The 22,335-nt window shown below is 42.9% G+C and overlaps 1 protein-coding gene across 4 annotated transcripts in view; it reads right to left on the bottom strand.

Moving 5' to 3' along the window:
• Positions 1-22,335, bottom strand: part of SLC44A3 (solute carrier family 44 member 3) — a 59,187-nt gene that overhangs the window by 12,216 nt on the left and 24,636 nt on the right. For all 4 annotated transcript variants that reach the window (XM_025201884.1, XM_025201887.1, XM_025201885.1 and 1 more), the window contains exons 8-10: positions 20,394-20,559; positions 11,009-11,165; positions 8,142-8,225 (exon numbers count right to left, since the gene is read on the bottom strand). In XM_025201884.1, the coding sequence (XP_025057669.1) occupies positions 8,142-8,225; positions 11,009-11,165; positions 20,394-20,559 (407 nt within the window). The remainder of the gene's footprint in view (positions 1-8,141; positions 8,226-11,008; positions 11,166-20,393; positions 20,560-22,335) is intronic.

Below are 22,335 nucleotides of genomic sequence, written 5' to 3'. Positions count from 1 at the left end.
GAGAATTAAACTGAACTAACCCCCAATGGCATGTACACAAGGGTGGGGCCCCGATCCTTACCTGCCTCTTTGGCAGCGGGGGGGGGCCGGAAGGCAAGCTGCCAGCAGGCCAAGTGGTCCCTGAGCTGTGTGGGGGCCCCCCAGGCAGCACCCGCCAACTGGCATCTGGCCTGGCCAGTCCTGGGTGGCACCGCAGCCATGGAGAGAAGCACTGCCTGCCCCCAGCCAGGGAAGGAAGCACCGGGCCCCCACACAGCTCAGGCAGGCTCCGAGGAGAAAAAAAGAGAGAAAGATCAGGCTCGCCACATTTTTTTTTTTTTTTTTAATTCAGTGGAGCCTGCCTGCATGGGCTGCTCCCACAACCCCTGAGCTGCATGGGGCCCACCAAGCCCCGAGCATGTTGGCTTCCAGTGCCCTGTGCACTGTTGCACTTTGTTAGGTAGCAAACTAAATCACCTTGGAGGTCTTTTATCTTGCTGCATACCAAAGTCATTTAAAGCGGAATACACCACCTAGTGTGCAAACGGCAATACCATTAAAGCAGTACAAAAGGGCATTTAAGCCGCTTTAAAAGCCAATTTTGTGGTGTGTACAAAGCCCCCTTGGCAACAAGTGCACACTGCTGACTCACTACCGCCCACTGTAACCCCTAGGTCCTTTTCTGCAGAGCTGCTGCTTAGCCAGTCAGTCCCCAGGCTGTAGCAGTGCATGGGATTCGTCCGCCCTAAGTGCAGGACTTTGCACTTGTCCTTGTTGACCCCCATGAGATTTCTTTGGGCCCAATCCTCCAATTTGTCTAGGTCACTGAATCCTAGCCCTACCCTCCAGTGTATCTACTACACCCCCCAGCATGGTGTCATCCACAAACTTACTGAGGGTGCAATCTATCCCATCTTCCAGATCATGAATGAAGATGTTGAACAAAAACTGCCCCAGAACCAACCCCTGGCTCACTCCACTTGATACCAACTGCCGGCTAGACATTGAGCCATTGATTACTACCTGTTGAGCCCGACACTCCAGCCAGCTTTCCATCCACCTTACAGTCTATTCATCCAACCCATACTTCCCCAGCTTGCCTGTAAGAATGCTGTGGGAGACGGTATCAAAAGCCTTGCTAAAGTCAAGGTATATTATGTCCAGTGCTTCAAAGAAAGCAGTTTCAGCCTATATCAAAGAAAGAACTGGTCACTACTGTTCATCTTCACTACCTACATGGGTCATCATAAAAAGAACAAGGAAGGACCCAAAGGACGGGGTGGATACAGATGGGGTGCAGTAGTGCAGATGACCACCTCTGTTCAGTTGATGCCATAGGACTTTTTTTTAAATCCCCAGGGCAAATAAGAATTCCTTTCTCCCTTCTCTCCATGCTCAGTACTACTTCCTCTCTCCTCTCATGCCCTTCTCCCCATTTTCTGCCCATTACTACCACTGTCCCTGGCTGCCCCAGGGCCAGGGGGAGGTTCCAGGGCCACTCCTGATTCACTTGTTGGGCTCTGTAGGGAGCCAGGCTCAATTAGGGACAGCAGGAGGAGCAAGCAGGTTGCTCCTCCCTGCCTGGTCCCCCAGATGTTCTTTGCCAGCTCAGGAGCCCGTGCAAGGGAAGGGAACCAGCCCACTGCTACCACCAGCAGCACTACTGCTGCTGTCTCTGGCCAGGCCTGGCTACATGTGCAGCCCAGCTGGAGTAGTGCAGGAGTGGTTCTGGAGCCACCCCCAGCTGCACCACCTCCCAAACAACGGGGGACAGCAGAGACAGTGTCAGTGGCAGGTGGGGGTGAAAGGGGACCAGGAGGGGAGGGGACAGGAGGAAAGGGGATGTGCCCCTGAGTGGGGAAGAAAAGATTCTTACCTGACTGAAGGACTTAAAAAACCCTGCTGCTGCTCCTGTGCCACCTGCCCACCAAGGGGAGGGAAGGAGGCTTGGAGCAGTGGTACAGCCACCCTTGCAGCACCGATTATTGATCCCATACCCCTTTTACAAATTCTGGATCCACCCATGCCCAAGGAGTTTCTGCTTCAAGGCAAACATACATTAAAAATATTGTTCAAGTGAAGCTAAACTTTTCAGCAGTCTGTATTCAAGGTGACTGAAAATTTAGCTTAATTGGCAATAAAAATTTTGCCTGCAACATTAAATCACAGTATTTTAGGGGTGCGAAGGACTGGAAAGAGAGGTATGTAAGTAGTAAGACACAGTATTAATGGTTTTCTGCTGGAGAAACTGTATTTATATTAGTATTTACAAAGTGCAATTTTGGCATGAGTCATTTAGCCTCATAATCGCAGAGCTCTTGAGAGACTGATACCCAAAAGGTTTAAACTGCAGTAGAAAGCCCATCAATAGCCATGGACATGACTGTCAGACAGATTTACTACTGGCTTTTATACATTAAGACAGTAGCTGAATTTCTGTTTCCGTGAGTTCTGGCCATTTTCACTATGGCCACCACTGGGCTCTGCAGGCTGCTGAGGCCTGAAAGTCACAGTACTGATAGATTTAAAAAAACCATATGCTTCTTAAAAATTCCTTCAAAAATCCAAGTGCTACACTTAGGGATGGGTGCTTGCCAACTGGCTGTAGATGAACCCAAACAAGACATGGCAATGAAGTTATGCTGTTATTTATGTACTGTAAAAGAAATTCATTGAAACAGGACCTAAGGAAGGATGAATGACTTTGACATACCAAAAGTACAGTCTCTGCCACAACAATTTAGGAAGTGGGGAGGAAGGCAGACATAGTGACTATGGATCCAATAAAGGAAATTGTGTATTCTTTTCATGGTACAAAAGTTTTGATCCACCAGACTTGACTTGAGATGATATAGGATACATTTATTTGGGCCTTGCTGAAACCATCAAAGCCAGAAGATGAGAAATCCTGTGGTAATTCTGACAAGTGTTGGCAAACAGAACTGTCGAGTAAGGATAACACTTTTATATTCATAAAGTACTTTTTCATGCAGATATATCCCAGGGTGCTTTACAATTGTTACTAATGGATTATGCACACACATGAATCACTTTGCCCATGACTGAATTCAACTGCTTATGGGATGAACTGTTTAATAGTACATAGCAACACTACACCACAGTTTATCACAGGACTCAGTTGCAAGTCCAAGGGGGAATTTAGGCAGGCAGAATGAAATTATCAACACTGCAATCTGAACAGGACACTTTGGGTGCAGACAGAAGTGCAGCTCCCCGCTGTAACTGAGAACGCTTTGCAGGAATCATTCTGAGTTACAATGATCTTCTGGAACAAACAGAAGTTCGCTGTTGGTTTCAGGGGGGAAGGGGACTCTAGCCCCTGGATGCAGCTGGTTTCCCCTAGCAACAGCTCCTCCTCTCTCCCAGCCTGTCCTTGTTTCAGAATAGGAGTGGGGAAAGGGAGCAGAGGGAGCTTGTTCTGGGGGTTCTCCAGCCAATTTGAAGGGTAAGGTGGGTGTATCGGAGCCCCCCCACCCCACCTCGGGAGGGCTAAAAACAGCAGCTTCACCCTCCAGGAGGGGCTGAAAAAACCCCAGACCAAACTCCCCCTGCTCCCTTTCCCCCCTCCTATTCTGAAAACAGCAACAGCCTGGCAGGCAGCACAGATACAAGTTACAGAAGATGCTCTGTTTTGAAACATTCATCTGAACCCTCATGTAACGCAGGTTCAGATTTTTACCCCATTGGCCATTTTTGAAGCTGTCTCCAGCCATGCACTCATGTTTGGTCACAGCTATAGACTGCTTTCTGTGGCCAGATGGGGCAAAAATGGTCACTTCTGTCTGTGCCCTTCTATTTCTGGAGAAAATCCTGCTAGATCAGTGAAGCCTGTACCTGACTAGCATGATAGAACAATAGTCTTAGCACCTTAGAATTGATATAATTAAGGGAGAAACCTAGTTAGCAGCAGGACATTTCTTGAGCAAGTTTCTAAGAAATCTGACAAAATATATCTCGGTGTTTTGGATTGTGATTCACCCTAAGGGGCTGTCTTTCAAATGAGCTGGAGGGTGAACACTTGAAGATAGTCTGGAATTACAGTTGGAAATAGCTGATGTACAGTTGACTTGATCAATCCCAGCATAGCTGCATCTGTCTGCTCAGAATCTTTGTATAAAGTTGTAATTGGTATCAATGTGTCAAGTGTCCAGGGCCCTCTGAGGTGCTCACTATTGAAGGCGCTTTGAAATTGTTGTGTGTGCATGTAAAGGAATGGAAAGGGCTTCTCACCTCTAGTTATTTAGGTCAGTGGCTCTCAACCTTGGGTCGTGACCCAAATCAGGGTCACGGGGGTCCGCCCCTCACTCCACCCCTCCTGCCTGCAGGGCTCTCTTGGTGCACAGTCCACCCGGCTCTTGCCATCACTGCCTCCCACAATCCTGGCCTGGCCCAGGCTCTGCTGGTGCCGGTGGACATGAGCGAGTCAGCAGTGGGGGTGGGGGTGTGACCCAGATTCAAGGTCGCAACTAAAAAAGGTTGGGAGCCTCTGATTTAGGCCTTGTACAAACATGCTGCTCTCCCAGAAGAAACCACAAGTCTACAAATGCTCAGGCTTTTTTTTCCAGGGTAAAAATAGCCACCCCAGGAGAAAAATAACCTGGGAACAACCAGGGTTAAAGCACACCCAGGAGACTTTTACTGGGAGACCAAATGGCTGTACAAGCCAGGGCTTCTTACAGAAGAAAACATGGCCCTCCAACTGCTCCCCCTTCCCTCCCAGGGAGACAGTACATTGCTTGCTGGACTGTGCTGCTCCAGAACACTTCCCTTTCACAATCCCCATATTATGCTGCAGGGAAAAACAGGCAGACCATGGGCAGTCAGGATCAGCCAATCAGGGCTGCCCTGTGCTTTGCTATGATCTATTGCCAGGCAGACTAAGGAAGCCTACAGAGCATGCTGAGACATGGTCATAGGGGCCTGCCCTGGCTGCACAGTGCAAGCTCTCCACTGTTCAGGGCCTTAGCATTTGAATGTCTGTACATGCAGTTCTGGGTAAGTTTTTCCACAAGGAAAATAAATCTGGGAGAATTCTCTCAGGTTATCTGAATGTGTTTATGCAGCCTGAGTTACATCCATGCTTTGGTACAATTCCCATTACTACCATTTTTTTGGCATATAAAGGATGCTGCTTCTGTTCTATGTGAAATATTTGTGGGATTTTGCATAATGCATATGAACAAACTTGTGGCTTTGGTAAAAAGAAACAAAAGCAGAATAAGAGGCTAAAATGGATCCATCCATTCTTAAATCACACCGTCTTGAACAGGCTTAAGAGGAATCATGGAGTCCAGTCACAATACCCACTTGTTTACACAGGGCTAATTCTCTCTGTCATATGACAGTCAGGACTCTAGTCTTATATGTCATTTATATGTCAATTGAAAGATGGCACATTCAGCTACACAGTGCCCTCTGACACAATGATGGGACACTGAGGGCACTTTTACATGTGCTCCGGGAGTGGAGGGAGTGATGCTTTAATTAGAGCAGCTCTGAGACCTGCTCTAATTAAAGTGCCATCACATATCATGTATTAGCTTCCCCACTCTTGAAAATGGTGGTGAGGACGCTTGAAAAGAAGCTCGTTCGATTAGCTTTAGTTCAAGTGCCCCCGCGACCATTTTTAAGCACGGGGACACTGACACATGAAATGCAGGAGGCTGCTGGAAATCTAGCACATCGGAGCAGCATTGGTGCTCATAGTATCATCTGAGGGCACCTATCACAGGAAACAGTTTGTGACTAGATTACCACATTATTTCTAGTGGCACCTCTGCTTTCTCTGCAAGTTTCCTATCTAAGTCCTGACCAAGTTCAACTCTGCTTATCTTACAAAATAAAGGCAGAGGAGGATTTAAATATTATGAATGACTTCAAGACAGGCAGGGGAAGAACGTAATGCAGGAGTGCTACAGGGAATTTTTTCGATGTCATGTCTTCCCACCTACCAGCGTTCCTAATGAATTTCTTTTTAGAAATCACAAGTAAAGATGCACTTGTGGAGGAATTGTTATCACCAGAGAATGTGACACCAGGGCAAAGGTAAAGCACATAATGGGGACTATCAACCCACACAATAAGCTTAGGAGCAATTTCAATAACAACAGCTCTACCTTTTAGCAATTTAACTCCCTAAAAATAAATTCATGGAAGACATGCAAACCAAACTTTTAAAATATAAGAAAAATACAAAGAGGCCAAACTTCTAAGTTTCTTAAAATGTAGTTTAAAACCTGACTCTAAAGCGTTCGTTAAAGAACTAGAGAAAGAGTTGTCCAATTTTCTAAAGATCAGAGCACCAAGCAACTTCCACTGTTTTCAGCGAGACCTGCTGTATTTTCAGCACATCTGAGAAATCAAGCCACTTATTTAGATGCTTAAAATTAGGCTTCTATTTGAAACAACTAGTAAAGTTGAGGCCTGGTTCCTATTTTTAGTCTTACACAAGATATATACCAAAAAACTCTCAAGTTTATGTACACCTATTTTTAGGGGGAACATCCTCAAAAATATGATAAATTATTAAAAAAATTAATTATCCTGCATAAAGAACTAATCTGTACTTGATCTTGTTCTTTCATGCAATGTAACTTCTATTAGTTACCTTCTAAAGTTCATGATTATTTTGTCCTCTAAGCCTCTCCCTGATGTTATGCTGCTCAGGTTTACAAAGCTGAAGGTATGGCCATCATTGCCAAATAAATACCCAAACAAGCAATTGTTTAATAGCAAACAGCCCTGCATTATTTAGTGAACAAATAGAACTGTTTTTAAAAATAGGTATTTCACTACAATGATCCAGGCAAAAAACAGGAAATCTTTTAACAGAACAAGGAATAAAACAGAAGCTTTAGAACCCAGCAAAAAACAAAACAATAATTAATTCTTCTCGTAACAAACTCATAACATACAACAACAGCTGGAGAAAGCAAACACTATTATGCTGGCTATATCTTTGAAGGGCAGCAAGCCAAGGTGAAGGGTGACAATAACATGCTTTGTTAACGGAATGTTTGGAGTCAAAACTAACTCCAAGTTTCTTAACCAAGTCAGTGACCATAAGATCTACCCAAGAATGTAAGCCTGGAAAGTTCATCCCACAGAACTAATGATTTTGTTGAACAAGAATTTAGCTTAGACTCGGCAAAGCCAATTACTTTCTAGCCTTCCAGCGTTCAGTTTCATTTATGCAGCTGCTATACACAGGAAGGCAGCCACTAGACCAGAATCTGATTTAAAAGACACCAAGATACAGGATAACTTGTATCCTGTAATTCCAAAGTCATCATTAGACAGAACAAAATACCAGAGACAACTTGAGAGAGATTAGGGCCTGTAGAATTCCATACACAGCGGTAGGAGATCAGTGTGAACAAATTCACTTCCCCCTGATCCAACAGCTAAAGACAGAAGGGCCACAATAGAAAATGAAAGCATATTAGCAAACATAAGTAGTATAGACAGTAATAGAAATGGAGTTGGGAAGAATGCAGAGGAAAGGATCAAGAAGGAAAGAGTAGGAGTCAAGTATTTGAAAAATGGTTGTATGAAGGAGATCACTCACTTCTCATAAAAACATCTTTGAAAAAGAAACTGTTAAAAAAATAAAGATCTCTCTCAAAGAAAGGGAACATTGTATTCTGTGGTTTCCCTCTTTTGGATTATATTCCAGGATATATTATTAATGAAACAGAAGACATCAGTGATCAAGTTTTCTCTTTTAGCAATAGCTCCTAGGGTGAAAAGTAATTTATCTACCTACACTGTATTACATCCATCTTTGGTTTGTCAACACTGGAGTGTTTGAGCTGGTATGAACTAATTGACAAGTATTTGTGAGGTGTCCAGAAGAACATTTACAAGCAGATGAGCTAATTCCAGTTAACCAGCAATAAATTGAGGTTTTAATGCTCTAATGTAGACTTACAAAACAAGTGATAGATCTTTGTCATTTTACACATCAATATAGTGCCCATGCATCACAAAGCTTTCATACAGTAGGAGATATTAGATGCCATTTGATACCATGAATAGGAGCAAAGATTCAAAACAGAATTTGAGACATACGGCACAATTAAGTTATTGACTGCTTCAGCTATGTAAACTCTACTTTGAGGTATGCAGTTGATACAATGTACCTGGTTAAAGTATCTTAGGCACCTTTCCAAGCACCAAAAGCAACAGAAACAGCTTTTGAACAAGCATCTGGCACATACACTCTCCTGCAACAAAATGAAGTAAATGGTTACTAGAGACAGAGTTAGACTTTTATAAAACTGACATTTCAAATGAACTCGCTTAACAGGATACTATAGTTCTCACAGGGCATTCACTTAAACAGCAGAGATTTCCTTCCTGCTTATGGGAGTTGTTTTTAATTCAGACCCCGCAGTATTAATGATTGATGATTTGAACTTTTTTTTTTTTTCTGTGGGGGGAAGAGTCTGCCCTGGAAAGAAAATAACTACTGTAAGCAGCTTTGGTTTGCTAACAGCTGCATAGAGCACAAAGGAATCAGGCAAGGCAGTAACCCTTCATGCACTGAGCGGCAACTGGCAGAGGGTATATTTACAAATAAAGTGTTCGTATTTTCTTTGTAATTTTATCCAAGTGTTTGCAAGATTCTGAAATAACTGGCACCCTTAAAAAGGACAGACTGATGTACATGCATGTGTGTGCATACACACACGCACACCTTTTAGTTTTCTTATAAAAACTGAAAAATGCAGATTTATACTCCAGGAGATTATTCCTGTCAGGAAACTATTTGAATTCTTACAGGGATCTGGATTCACATTAGATCTATAACACAAATAAATAAATCAATCAAACAAGTAAAAAACCAAACTCCAAAGTTGTTAAGTCTCCAAAGTACTTGAAAAAATAACAATTAAGTCTTAAATCTTGGGGATCACTGCAGCAGGCCAATCATAAATAGACATTGTACCCAGATAGCATTAAAGGCAAGTTGTTCATGTGAGATGTTTGATCTAGAGTTCTGTTTTTATTCACTGTCTCTCACGGATCAGAAAGATTTTGTTGTGTTTTTAATAAGAGGCAGCTCTTATTGTGAGTGTGTGGTCACATATAGTAGGGAGCTATATGAAAGCAGTGAAGGTTAGAATATTTTATCAAGGAGTTTAACATCTTTGCAAATTTTCCAACATTACATTTTTTTTTATATCCCATTAAGAAAATTATACCCCAAGCCCAGTTGAGTGATGATGATACTTTACCATGTCTCACTGATGAGATGGTTTTACTGTGAAAGTATCATGATCAATCCTCTCCTACCTCAAATCCCATAGTGGGGGATTATAATGTTAGTTGCAATTTCCCCATACTACTCAGCTGGGGAGGGCCAGAAAGGGGCACTGGAAGAGGAGGCTGCCTTATGGCTTAGGCTACTGTGTCCATACATAAATTAAACCCAGAAATACATTTGGTAAGGCCACTCTGGAGCTGTTTCCAACCACTATCCTAAAGATGAAGGCCCAAATCCCTTCTCCCCTTGATACTGAAAGGTCAGAACACTACATGGACAGTCCCTTTCCTGCATCTGGCAAATTGGTATATAAAGAAACCCACCTTGCTAAACAATACCAACTCAAACTAAATATACCCAGAAGTTGTCACAGCCACACCTGCTTCATATGTAACACAAGAGAATCAGACTATGGGATTTCTATGTACATTTATGTTGTGATTAATCAATGACCTTTCTATTTTTTACACATTATTTACATGACTCCTTTACATGGACTACAAGAATCACAACTATGCACCACTATTCATACAGCTCCCTTTTGAGGTGGAAAATAAAACCTATATTTTTTCCAGTGCAGTACAGTAGAAGCCACTTATGGAGCCCATGGTTAAGACAGAGCACCATTTACACTACTGCCAGCCATTTGCAAATCCCATTGATTTTAATATTAAAGGTACCACTTAAGTCACCTGAAACCTGTCTGCTAATTCCTGTGGGAACAGCCTGCTCTGTGTTTCACACCTGATTAAGGCTCATTACACTCTACTTAGATTACAGTGCCTCTAAATTGACAGGACCTAGCTCATTTTGTGGCAGAACTGAAAGCAGTTGAGATGTCTCACAAGACTATCTGTCTACTCACATACTGTTAATTTTCTGAGCCTGCTATACACCTGGCTCAGGCTGTAACAAAATCCCTCATCTGTTTTACAGTATTTAGTAAAAGGTAATCTTCAAAAGTCTTTACTGAATCAAATAACCAATCAGAAGGCAAGATGACATCTGACAAAGTGAGCTGCTGCTTATGAAGGCTTATGCATCTCTGAATTAGTCCATAAGGTGCCACTCTGCTCTACCTTTTGCCTGACTCCAGACTAGCAGAGCTAACTACCTCTCTACAATTAACAATGTTTTAAGGCCAAAGTTTTGTTTTACTTCAGAGACTGGCATTTGAAAAATTCTGGTCCAAATGTTTATTCCAACTTTCTGATCTGGAAATGGAGCTGGATTCTGTGTTATTTTGGAACTTCTGTTTTCAACAGAAGCCAGGAAATGCAGAGGTGTCTGATAATTAGATGACAGGCAACAAATAGTTTAGCTAAATTTTAATGTGCCTTAAATTATATGGTTTGGATACTATGTAAACACACATTTGTTTTTATTTCACCTATTTTCTAGTGTTTCACACCACAAAGCAGGTGAAATCATTTAATAAGGAGACATTTTCAGCTTAAAATAATAGTGACATTTTTGGTTAGTTTTGCTTGTTTTTTAAATAATTATATGAGATTTAAAATACTTCACTCAACATTACTACTTAAAAGTACCTGTTTTTCTTATTTGTTTTTAAAATCTGAGATGAGAGGTGTATATGTAGAGTCCATATGGATAAGAAACCCAAATGAAATAAAGCTCGCGTTCCTATTTTTTGCATAGAGTTAATTGTTCAAGAAATTTCCTTCCTATACATCACAAGTTAACTACTGTATGATTGTTTTACAAAAAGAACATGCCTACCTTTTCTTTTAAAGTATTATAAATGTACATGAGAATAGTCCTTGGTATTCTCAGTAAAGTGATCAAAAATGACCCTTTTACAGCTGTTCCTAGATGATAGCAGAAAAGAACTGATATGGAAGATAGGATCGGGTGACTTGGCGGGCTACTTTTATTTCTAGGAAGAAAAATAAACAGAGTGTTAAAAAGTTATAAAACCAGGAAAAACAGCTATTAACATTATTGGTCTTTAACGTGTAATATCACATGTGGTTTCAACATTTGATAATCAAATGCATTAACCTATCCTTGCCATTAGGGCCTGATCCAAGTCCAGACTTCCACTGACTTCAACTGGGAATTCAAGGACATCTTTAGTCCAGATGAACAAAAACAAGTTAAAAATCTGTTACTGGATTAATTCCTAGGCAATTACTATTTTGGTGCCATCAATAACAGATATCACATAGAAGAACCTGTTATAAAATGTTAACAGTCAATAATCTATGAGAACTACACTCTAAATACTTCTATTCCATTTATGCCACCTTTCTAGTCTTCCTGCACTCCTTGTATGACTTGGTTTCAGGAGTTTAGTCTGCAAATCTGGTATCACTATTTCTATTTCAGAAATAAAGCAGTCTAAAATAAACACAGTCTGGCAGGATCTTATATGCAAAAATGAGATTTACTGTGTGAGGTCACTTACAATTTCACCAGATTTTGCTTTCAGTGTTGCTGAGGTAAATCCAAAAAATTTGTATTGTAGCCAACAGTTTTATTTCAGATTTACAATGGAGCACACAAAAAAGAATTTGAGTGAATGTGTTTATAATATTATTTGACTAAATGGTAATCAAAAATACATAGTTTTACCACATTTTAACTAAGTTCTCTTGAGGTAATAGCATATGTCTTCCAAAACCCAAAAGAATGTATGAAAATTAACTTCATGTTTTGTCTTATAATGGAGAGCAAAATCCCAAATACAGATTCCTTTTCTTGTTTGCTTTTAAAAGGTCAGTTTAATGTGAATCTTTTACAAGAAATCGTATGACATAGCTCTCAAGAATTTATACTAATTAGCTCTCTAGAACCAGGAAATTCACTAAAAAAAAGCACTGAGAAAACACTGTATTTGGCATTATAAATCCCTCACAGTGTCTTAGGGATTCCAAACACACTGCTCAATGGCCACTGTAATTAGTAGGGCTGTGTGAAGCTTTGGTTGCTGATTTGACTCGGAGGAAATTTGGCCCAATTTGGCTGCCAAACCTCCGAATCCAAATCAGGAGACCCATTAATCTCTCTGAAGCCTCTGATTCAATTCAGAGAGATTTGATGATTCGGACACAGAAACAGCTTTAAATGTTTTTTCTATGTACCTTGAGGTACCAGGCGCAGCTTGTGAACGCTGCGATGCTGGGGCAGATGGAGCGTCCCATGGCAGTGCGGGAGGGTTCCCTGCGTGCTCGGCGGCGAACCTGGAATTGGACCAGAAGTACTTCCGGTCCACTTCTGGGTCTGCTGCGGAGCACATGGGGGATCCCCCGGCTTGCTAACTGGTGCCTCCTGGGTCTGGAGAGGGCACGCGGGGGGCCTCCCCACGCTCCTGTGGGACATTTCATCTGCCCCACCATCTCAGCATTCACGAACCATGCTGGGTACCTCAAGGTACATTGAAAAAACAAACCATGTATATGGCTGAATCACTGATTCTCCGAATCAGAATCAAATCTTCTGATTCAGATTCAGCCGAATTGAATCAGGACAGTGATCCAAATCAGCAAATCGAATCACTGTCCCCTGAATTGGGCTGAATCCGAATCGAACACTGCCCACTTCGCACACCCCTAGTTATGATGTTTGCAAAAGATCCTTAAATGATAAGACCAACCCTGAAATATCTACACAGGCAAAAATATCATTGATATCAATGGAAGTACTGCTTGAGCAAGTGGCTAAGGATCAGACCCTAAATCATAACTAAAATGTTCTCTCTTTAGAAGTGAATCCTTTAATAGTTGTTATCACCTTTAAAATTAATCATTTACAGAAAAAAAAAAACTAAGCATAAAAGAGTTGTGTGCAAGAGAAAGGAGCTGGGTGGGTTGAGAAAAGGAAGATATTTTTATTAAATCTTCGCAGAAGGAATTTAAACATTACACAGCTATGTCAAGATAGGTATCATAGTGTTGCAGTAATTCTGAGTGTATCACTGCAGCCCTTTCATAGCAATAACTACATTGCTGCTATAAAGTTATATTTAAATATGCCTATATACCACATTATTTTAAATAGGAAATACCAGCAAAGCGGTTGCTGGTATGCATTAGTTTTGATCTTGCAGCCAGGGGAGCAGCTCAGGGGATGCTGGATTTTCGCGCAGAACAAGTATTTTGATCTGCTTTCTGAAAGACATCATTTTTATGTCCGAAATTAATATGATTTGATAAACTGCAAGAATTTCACCCAGGTAATCCCATACTTTTCTGTTCAAAATAGCTTACATGTGACAATTTCAGTCAGACCTAGGAAAAGAAAAGGCTAAAGAACAGCAAGTTAAATATTAACCAAGTACAGGAAAGACAGAGAGAGCAAAGTTTGTACTTAAGTTAATAGTACATTTACAACTGAAGGAATTACATTTTATCAATACTGATGAATGAGCAAGAATCTCAGGTTTTAAAGCTTATATAAATTTCAAGTCTTTTTCAAGCCTCCTTGGTCCAGCCAAGGATTTTCCCTAAAGCCAAGTTCTAACAAAGTTGCTAGACATTTTGGTTCTATGTACATTAGAAAAAGAACAATGAGATTTTCCCTATAGTCCTGCCTCCGGCAACTAAACCATCTCCCAAGTAGTCCAATAAATATATAATAAAAAACTGTAGCTGAAGTTCCCTTTAAGGAGTAGCGGTCCATGAGCGCACCACCTCAGTCTGTGAGCGCGCCGCCTCGGTCCAGCGTGGGATACTTAGCGAAGGGAGCTGAGGGTTGGGGGCTGAGGGCTAAAGGCTGGGGCCGGAGGCTGGAGCCGAGAGGCTGGGGGGGTGGGGGCGAGAGGCTGGGGGCGGGGGGGGGGGGCGGGGAGAGGCTGGGGCCGGAGGCTGGAGCTGAGAGGATGGAGCTGGGGGCTGGAGGCTGGGGGCCGGAGGCTGGGGCCAGGGGCTGGCACAGGCTCCGCTGGCTCCAGGGAAGTGCTCTGCTCCCCTGCATCGGGTCCGGGGAGTGGAGCACTTCCCCAGAGCTGGTGGAGCCCATGCAGGCTCCTGCCCCAACCTCGCCTAGGAGCTTACTTTCAGCTTCTCTCCACTGGTACGCAGCCTTGAAAAGGCTGTGCACGGCCAGACTTTTAGTTGTGCACGGCTGTAGACGCACGCACCTTAGAGGGAACTTTGCCTGTAGCTTCTCTCACATCTCCTGGCCTATTACAGCTATAATAACACTCCAACCCAATGAAAGCAACAGTGGTTTGGGAGATTTGCAAAATAAAGTATGGTTTGGCTCAATTATCTTCATGGTTTCATCTATATCCTATTCTAAACTGTTTACATTTTTTGGTATCACACCAAATTAGGCCAAAATTTCTCATTTTTAAAAAAATAGGCTGCCCCAATCCAGCACATTTGGTCACATGCACATAGTGATACACACACATTAGTGTTTGAAGCCATCAGCCCATCTCTTGCAATGACTTCTGTGAAAATGGACTACTGTACTTGCATTGAGACCCAAGGAAGTCAATAAAGTGTCATGTACGCACAATAATTTGCCAGTATTGAAATCACTGGAGGACTGCTGGGCCTTACTATCCTTTTTCATTATATTATCTATGCATCCCTAAATTATAGTGCACAATGCTACTCCGAATGCCCACAAACTTGTATTGTGCATTACACTAAATAGCAGCCTTACTCCTGTTATATATTTTACTTTTAAAATACTAACAATTCTTACAATTTCACTGTGATATTTGTGCTATATGGTATTTTCCACAAAGCCCAAACTCTTGGGGTGTCTGTAGACGTGCAGGACACATGCTCAAGCAGCCTCAGCATCTCATGTATTCAGCATCCCTATGCTTCAAAATGGCGGTGGGAGCACTTTAACTAAAGCTTGTTGAAATAAAGCTTGTGAATGCACAAGACACTGAGGGCACTTTAATTAGAGCAGCTCCTGAGAGCTGCTCTAATTAAAGCAACCCCCCTCACTCCCAAAGACATGTAAAGATGCCCTCAGTGTCAAGGGATTACTTTCACTTATGAAACAATTCTACTTCTCTAGGTTGTAGAGAAAATGTTTGAAAATGTAACCTAAGTGCACTCCAGATGCTCAAAAACCAAAAGAAGAAGAAAGAGAACCCAAAGTGCTTTTTTTTTTTAAAAAAAAGAACTCATAATTTTCAAGCTATCTTCTAATTTTTTAGACCTTGTTCATGGTTTCTGAGCACTTGAAGTTCAATTTATCACCTCTCTGGTCAGTTCAGTTCATATATAAAACACATCTCAAGAATTTGACAATAAATATACTTTTAACTCTATTAAAGAATTAATCACGATTTGGTGAAATTGAATCTCATTTTTAAAATGACCACTAGGAACAAATTTAACATTTGCAATAGTTTATATACTATTCAGTTTTGCCTAATGAAAGACTAAAGCACTTATTTTTCTCCTCAATGTAGAAAAGGTCCTAGAATAGATATTTAATCCACTGAGTGACAAATTTTCAACTGCCCATTAAAAATGGGAGGGAGTATTTGCCTATTTGCTCAGAAATATTAGTCTGATTACATGTATATTACATGGCTTTTTTACATGTGTAAGTGTGAGTTTATGAGATTGAGAAAAGATAAACTTATAAAGACTACTGGCAGATTTTTGAAAGGGCTATTGAAAATTTGGTCCCGAGGTATGACCTTAGTGACTGATGGCTAGATCCCCACACTGACATCTAAGTTTCTAAGTGTGATCCTATTCTACACTACTCAAGTCCCTGAGAAACCATTTATGTAACGGCTGTCTGGGTTCTTACCACTCCTTGTAACCTACTCTTAAGGCTCAAATGAAGGTGCATTACAAAGACTGACATGTTAAGGATTTTTCAGGAAAGGAACTTAAGCAGGGTGGACAAAAAAGTGCTGCTTATGTGCCCAGTACCAAGTTCTGAATAAGACCCAACCTTAAGTGCCTGATCCTGAAAAGTACTGAGTACTTCCAATTCCAACGAATGTTAACAGAAGTGATAGGTGCTAAGCACCTCTAGAATTAAGTTCTAAAACCCTAATCCTGCAAACATTGATATGCATTTTAATTTTGAGTCCCTGCCAGGATGTTTTCTAGGACTAAGGTTTATGCTTAGCCATATGAATAACTTTAGTCAAAAGAATAGCATGGGACTACTTGTGTGACTGAAGTTACTCAACATGTGAGCACTGGCAGTATTTGGTCTTAAGTAGAAAATTTTCAGAAATTGTTCAAAACCTCAGGCCTCTTTCTTTAAGGGACAAAGTCTCATCAGAAGGAACAGGCAGGTATGCACATAACCTCTCAATATTTCAAGATGAAAATAAATCCTTATACAAAACGAACTACTTGAACAACAAGCTTTCATAGATTTCATAGACGTTAGGGCTGGAAGGGACCTTGGAAGATCATCGAGTCCAGCCCCCTGCCCAAGGGGCAGGAAGTCAGCTGGGGTCATAGGATCCCAGCAAGATAAACATCCAAATTTCTCTTGAAGGTGTTCAATGTAGGTGCTTGAACCACCTCCGATGGCAGGCTATTCCAGACCTTTGAGGAGACCAAGACCTTTTTTTCAAGTCACAGAAAAGTAGCCAGCTGTTAAATTAACCCCTTTTTCTTTTATTAAAAAAGATAAACCCTTTTAGAATTTTTTTTAATCTAAAGTACAAGAAAACAGAATAGTTTCAGTATTATTGTTTCAGGTCAAACAGATGTCACCTGTAAAGCTAATCCAGCTGAAAAAACTCTGCATTCCCCATTTTTAGTTCTGTTTATATACAGAAGCAGTGGAGAGCCCAATGGACTGCTGTGTGTACAGGGGAAGCCGATTTCCTCGGGGAAAGGCTGTTCCATTTCCTGTGACTATGCACTAACTAGAAGGAAAGCCTCTCTGTGGGTCATCACAAACAAAGATCTTGTAACGCGTTTATGAGGCCGCACTAGAAAATACATTAAAAGAAGCATGTAAGAACTTGGTAACAAGTTCTTCGTTGTTGGCAGGGACCAAGATAGTTCACACTCTCCTTTCCCTTTTGATGTCAGTACTGTTGCTGCTGCACCTTCCTATCCCCATTACTTCACTGCTTTGGTTTACCTGCTTATCTATGCTGACAGACTGAGGGGCAGGAAGAGGGATCACTATCACAGAAAATCACACTTCCCTTCCCAAGCACTATTCTGTCAACACCATGCATGTTGGCTGGCAAGCAAAAGCAGAACTGCAAAGCAGACGGACAAAGAAGGGAGTGATTTCAACGGGACTTGGAACAGAAACCTTGCCAATGCCAAGGGTCAGGTCCTAGACTTCACTCTGGTGGTTCCACGTGATGGGAAAGCTGATAGACTTGGTCTTTTGAGGATTCCCCTACGCAAGGGAGTTTTTGTTGATGGAATCACCGCATCAGCTTCAATGTCATCTTCCTTGCCCTGGGTACAGGAGGCAAGGGATATCTATGCCTTTGGGACCTCCAGAACAGAGCTGGGCTCTCATGTTTGCCAACACTATGTACAGCAGCTCAGGGGCTGCCATGCCTGACAGCTAGGCAGCCCAAAGCTCAGGTAGGCATGGGACAAGTGGGTGGATAGTAGTAATAGGATCTTTTCCTGATTCACAATGCAGCTTAGAATAGCCTGGTATCTGGGTTCTTGTTCTATGCAGTGTGGGACAAAGCAAATAGTATTCCTAAATAATGGTGAGCTGAAGCAGAGGTGTCATACAAAGATTGCACAGGGGCAGACACCTCTGGAACAAGTGAAGATATTTTTTCTTCCATACATCCTGAAGCAAACTGTTCCAGAGCAGTTCCCCAGATCCTCAGAGCTTGGCCCTCTGGGTGCAACTCTCCATTGCTTAAGTTTAAGAAACAAGAAGAATGGGATGCAACACTGGGTGTGTCCAGATGACAGCACCCACACAATATGTGGCAATGCAAACACATCTGCAGTGCCACATGCAGTGCGGTAAGGACGCACTGCCTATGCATGCACTGCACTGTTTTGTTCTGCAGGGTTTTTTTTTCCCCAGGGATATCCAGGGGTCAAAAAACAGAACAAAAAAAATGTGGGGGAAAAAACCTGGAGCAGTGCACGCACAGGCAGTGTGTGCTGCTGAAAAGCAGAGCTGGGCCACTGGAGCCGCGCTGCGGCTGCTGGCCAGACTCTGTCCAGCAGGATCACTGTAGCTGCAGCCCCAGGAAGCCCCCAGGACTCCAGGTAAGGCTGCTAGGGCCAGCACAGTGCTGGCCCCAGCCTCCCTTACTGCCCCTGGGTTCACCAGGCATTCCCCAAGAACAAGTAGCTGCAGTGCAAGGTGTGCCACTGCTAGTTGTCCCCGGGGAACCAAATGTCCACGCACATCCGGATGCGCCCACTGTGTCCTTAGGAGCAAATAGGCACTGAACTATAAGCATCTGTAGAAAGGCTAGGTATCTGGGCTGACAGTACCACAATCAAAAGAATGTGGCCATTTGTAAAGTGTAAGCTTTTCTTCTCAGGCCCTGGTGTGCTGGGTGACATAGTAACATAAGACTATTGCCATTCAAATCCTTTCTTAAAATCTTCCTAAGTGACTGCTTTAGGTTCTGCTAACACTAGGCATGTTTTCAAAAGCTTTCCTTCTGTTGCTAAGACCAGTTCACTCCAAAGCTGTCAGCAAGAGAGCCCTAGCATAGATGTGCTTCTGGCACCATTTTAAACAGGAGAGATTACAGGCTTACTCTAAGGAGGGTCAGAAAACAAAGAGGTTAAACAGAGGTAGCAGTCAACAGCCTATCTGCTCTAAAGCTCCTGAACTTGCTACAAGCAATGGAGTGGAGCTAGTCAGCAACAAGCAAGATTTTTTTTTCCACAAAAAAAATTACCCTTGTAGACAAAGGCAAGGCTAGTTGTGGGGAAGAAGGGATGCAGAGCTGCTGGAAATCTTTTGATGGAATGATTTTCTGTCAGAAAATGCTGATTCCTGGAAATCAAAATGGTGGAAACATGCTTATTTTGAAGAAAATGTTGACAGCTGGGCTGCTAGAAGCTGTGAGCCTGGAAGTCCTGGAAGCCTCAGGTCCTAGGTTCCTGGCTTCTTAGCCACCCAGCCCCATGAGGTCTCCAGCACTCGGACAGCTTGTGGGACAAGCTCCTATGATCCTCAGCAGCTCTTCAGCCAGGCTCTCATGTTCCCTAGCAGTTTGCCTAGCCAGCTTGCTGAGCTGTGAATCCCTAGGACTCCTAACAGGCAGCCACTGTGCAGAAAAATTCAGAGATATTTTTCCACTCCACTCTGAATTAATTTTTTTCTCAAAATTTCATAATTTTCCATAGAACATAAAATTGCATAACTACCCAGGGCTGGAGGGGTGTAGAGAAGTAGGCGACCGGAGAAGAGGAAATGCAGCAATGGAGCAAAAAGATCTACAAGGATTGCAAATGTTTTGAGGGTGCAGTTTTCTGAAGTTTCAGTGAAAGAATGGTTTATTTGGAGAGCTATACACTCACCTGCAACATTAGAAGTGAAATAAAAAGAGCACTGTGTTACTGTACGAAACCAGTGAAGTGTCACTATTCAAGAAGAGTAAAGCACGAAATGGAAAGTTGCATAAATAGTGAGAGATAAATAAGATTCTTACAATTCAGGTTTAGGTAAGAGTGTTTTGGCAACACAAAGCCCCAATTTTAAAATTGTGTGTTGATTTCAAACTTTCAATTTCAAAAATATTTCTCCAGAAAGTTGTCAATATTTGGTACAACAAATTTTAATTTATGAAAAATCTTGGCTGGAATCAGATCACACTGTTTGCGAATATACAAGTTATTCTGGGGCTATGAAGTTTAGTGGGAAAAGGCCAAATTCAGCCTGGATGTTAACAGGTGCAGCCCCACTGTAGTCAGCTGAGTTATGCTGGCAGCTGGCATCAGAGCTTATCTGGACCCAGTCACTATAGGACCTAATGTAGTGACCCATACTAACGTTACATTCATCACAAGATCTTAACCAAGACCTTGCAACAAACTGTTTGATTTTCTTGTCCCATCCCCATAAGATAATTTAGCCCTGCAGATACCATCAGAAATATAAATCCAAGGCATTTTATTTTATTTCCCTAGAAACAGGCTATAAATAACAACTAACCCCCCCAACTTCATATTATTAAGGAGGTAAATTTTGCACATACCGATTGAAGTAGCAAGTAACCACTGCCCCAGAAATAGTCATTTGCTGACAAGCCAGGATGAATTCACTAGTCCAGATGAGGCCAATTAAATGGTACCACCACATGAAACGAATGGCAGACAGTACTTTATATTCAACTTGTCCTCCTGAAATGATTTGCACACTCCCTGAGAAGTCAAAGACATCACAATATGAAACACAGCTCAGCAAACAAGAAGTCAAGAGAGCTCACTTCTAGCTTCTAGTCACTCTTCTTCACTAAACTTATCAACTAGAATCCTGCTGCTGTTTAATTCAGTCAATTTTTACTAAAGCACAGATTGAAGTTCGAGAAAAATATCACTTCATGCCCCTAACTGGAGGGTACATAACCACATAAATGCAGTTTCTACACACAATTTAGGATTCAATATTTCCCATAGCAGCCAGACCTCAAAGGCCACTCCCTCCCAGGGCAGTATCTATTTCACTGAGCCACAAACCCTCTGGGTGCTACACGTCCTCCTGATCCCTCTTCTTGGCATGCTAGTAGGCTAGCTTCAAATGGAAACCTGGACAGTGCCTAGCTGGAGATGGGGCATAGCACTTTACTGAGAAGCAGGCAATGTAGGTTCAAGTCCCTGTTGGGTGAAGAACCTGAATGTTCTTCCATGGGTCAATGCCTCTAACCACTGGGCTATAAGATAGAAGGGTCTTCCACCTCCTCCATGTGCAAGCCAGCTCTGTTTCTCTGAAGTGGGACTAAGACGGAATCCCAAACACTGCCTAGGTGCTAAAAACTGCAGTTAAGTGGCAGTGTATGCACCATGCAGACATATAAAGGGTAAATGGGGCCTGGCCCCAAATGTCTCACCTTTAAGGTTTCCCTTAGGGTAAAAATGCCAGTAAAGTCTGTAAACCCAGCTAAGCCTAAGTGATGATTTTGTTTTAAAAGCAACATCTGAGAAATACAATTACTTCATTACCAAAACTTGAAATAAAGCTAAGGTCGGTTACACAAGCATTTAAAAATAAAACAGATTTTCTCTTAAGTGACAGCAACATAACACTGAAAGAAATGAAAATAAAGATGGTTGGAAAAAATCAAGGATGGATATACACATACACCAGGGGTGGGCAAAATATGGCCTGTGGGCTGGATCCACCCCGCAAGGCCATTTTATCCAGTCCACAGGGCCCCTAAACAATTTAGAAAATTAATATTTATCTGCCCCTGGTTCCTGTCAAAAATGACACGAACCAAGGGCAGTAGGACCCAGAGGAAGACCCGGCAGACTCCCACAACAGCAGGGCCCACCCAGCCCCGCCCTCCCAGCCAGAAGCCTCAGCAGGGGCTTCTGGCCTGGGACCACATGGCTGCCCCAGCCAGAAACTCAGGTGGGGGGGGGGGTGAGGGCAGAGGAGGATCCGGGGGAAAAGCTGAGCGTAGGAGAAAAGCGGCCCAACCCCGTGCCCCTTGGCCGGTGCTCCCTGCTGCAGCTGCTCGCAGTCCACGTGGGGCTGTCCTAAGCAGGCACAGGCTCGCTGCAGCGTGGAGCACAGGGCACGGGGCAGGCGAGGGGCCACTTTTTTCCCTGCCCATGCTCAGCAGCAGCTTGTAACCTGCCCCCGCTGCCAGCCTGGGCTCTGTGCCGGCTCTGAGCTTGCCCGTTGGGGCTACACACAGTGGCAGCAGCTGTGGCCCCCACGCTTGCCATGCCAAGCAGTGTTTGTCACCACTGTCCCAGTGCATGAGCTCCGGACAAGCAGCAGCAGCAAACACTGCCTGGTGCAGCAAGTAGGGGGCTGCAGCTTCTGCTGCCATGTGCAGCCCCAACGGGTGAGCCCGGAGCTGGTGTGGGGCCCAGGCTAGCAGCTGGGGTGGGTTACAAGCTGGTGCTGAGTGCAGGGGGTGGAAAAGTGGCCCCTCGCCCACCCTGTGCTGCAGCCACTCGCAGTCTGCC

The sequence above is a fragment of the Alligator sinensis genome, unplaced genomic scaffold, assembly GCF_000455745.1.
Source record: "Alligator sinensis unplaced genomic scaffold, ASM45574v1 scaffold199_1, whole genome shotgun sequence".
NCBI classification, from domain to species: domain Eukaryota; kingdom Metazoa; phylum Chordata; order Crocodylia; family Alligatoridae; genus Alligator; species Alligator sinensis.
This window is presented reverse-complemented; position numbering and strand designations above follow the sequence as displayed.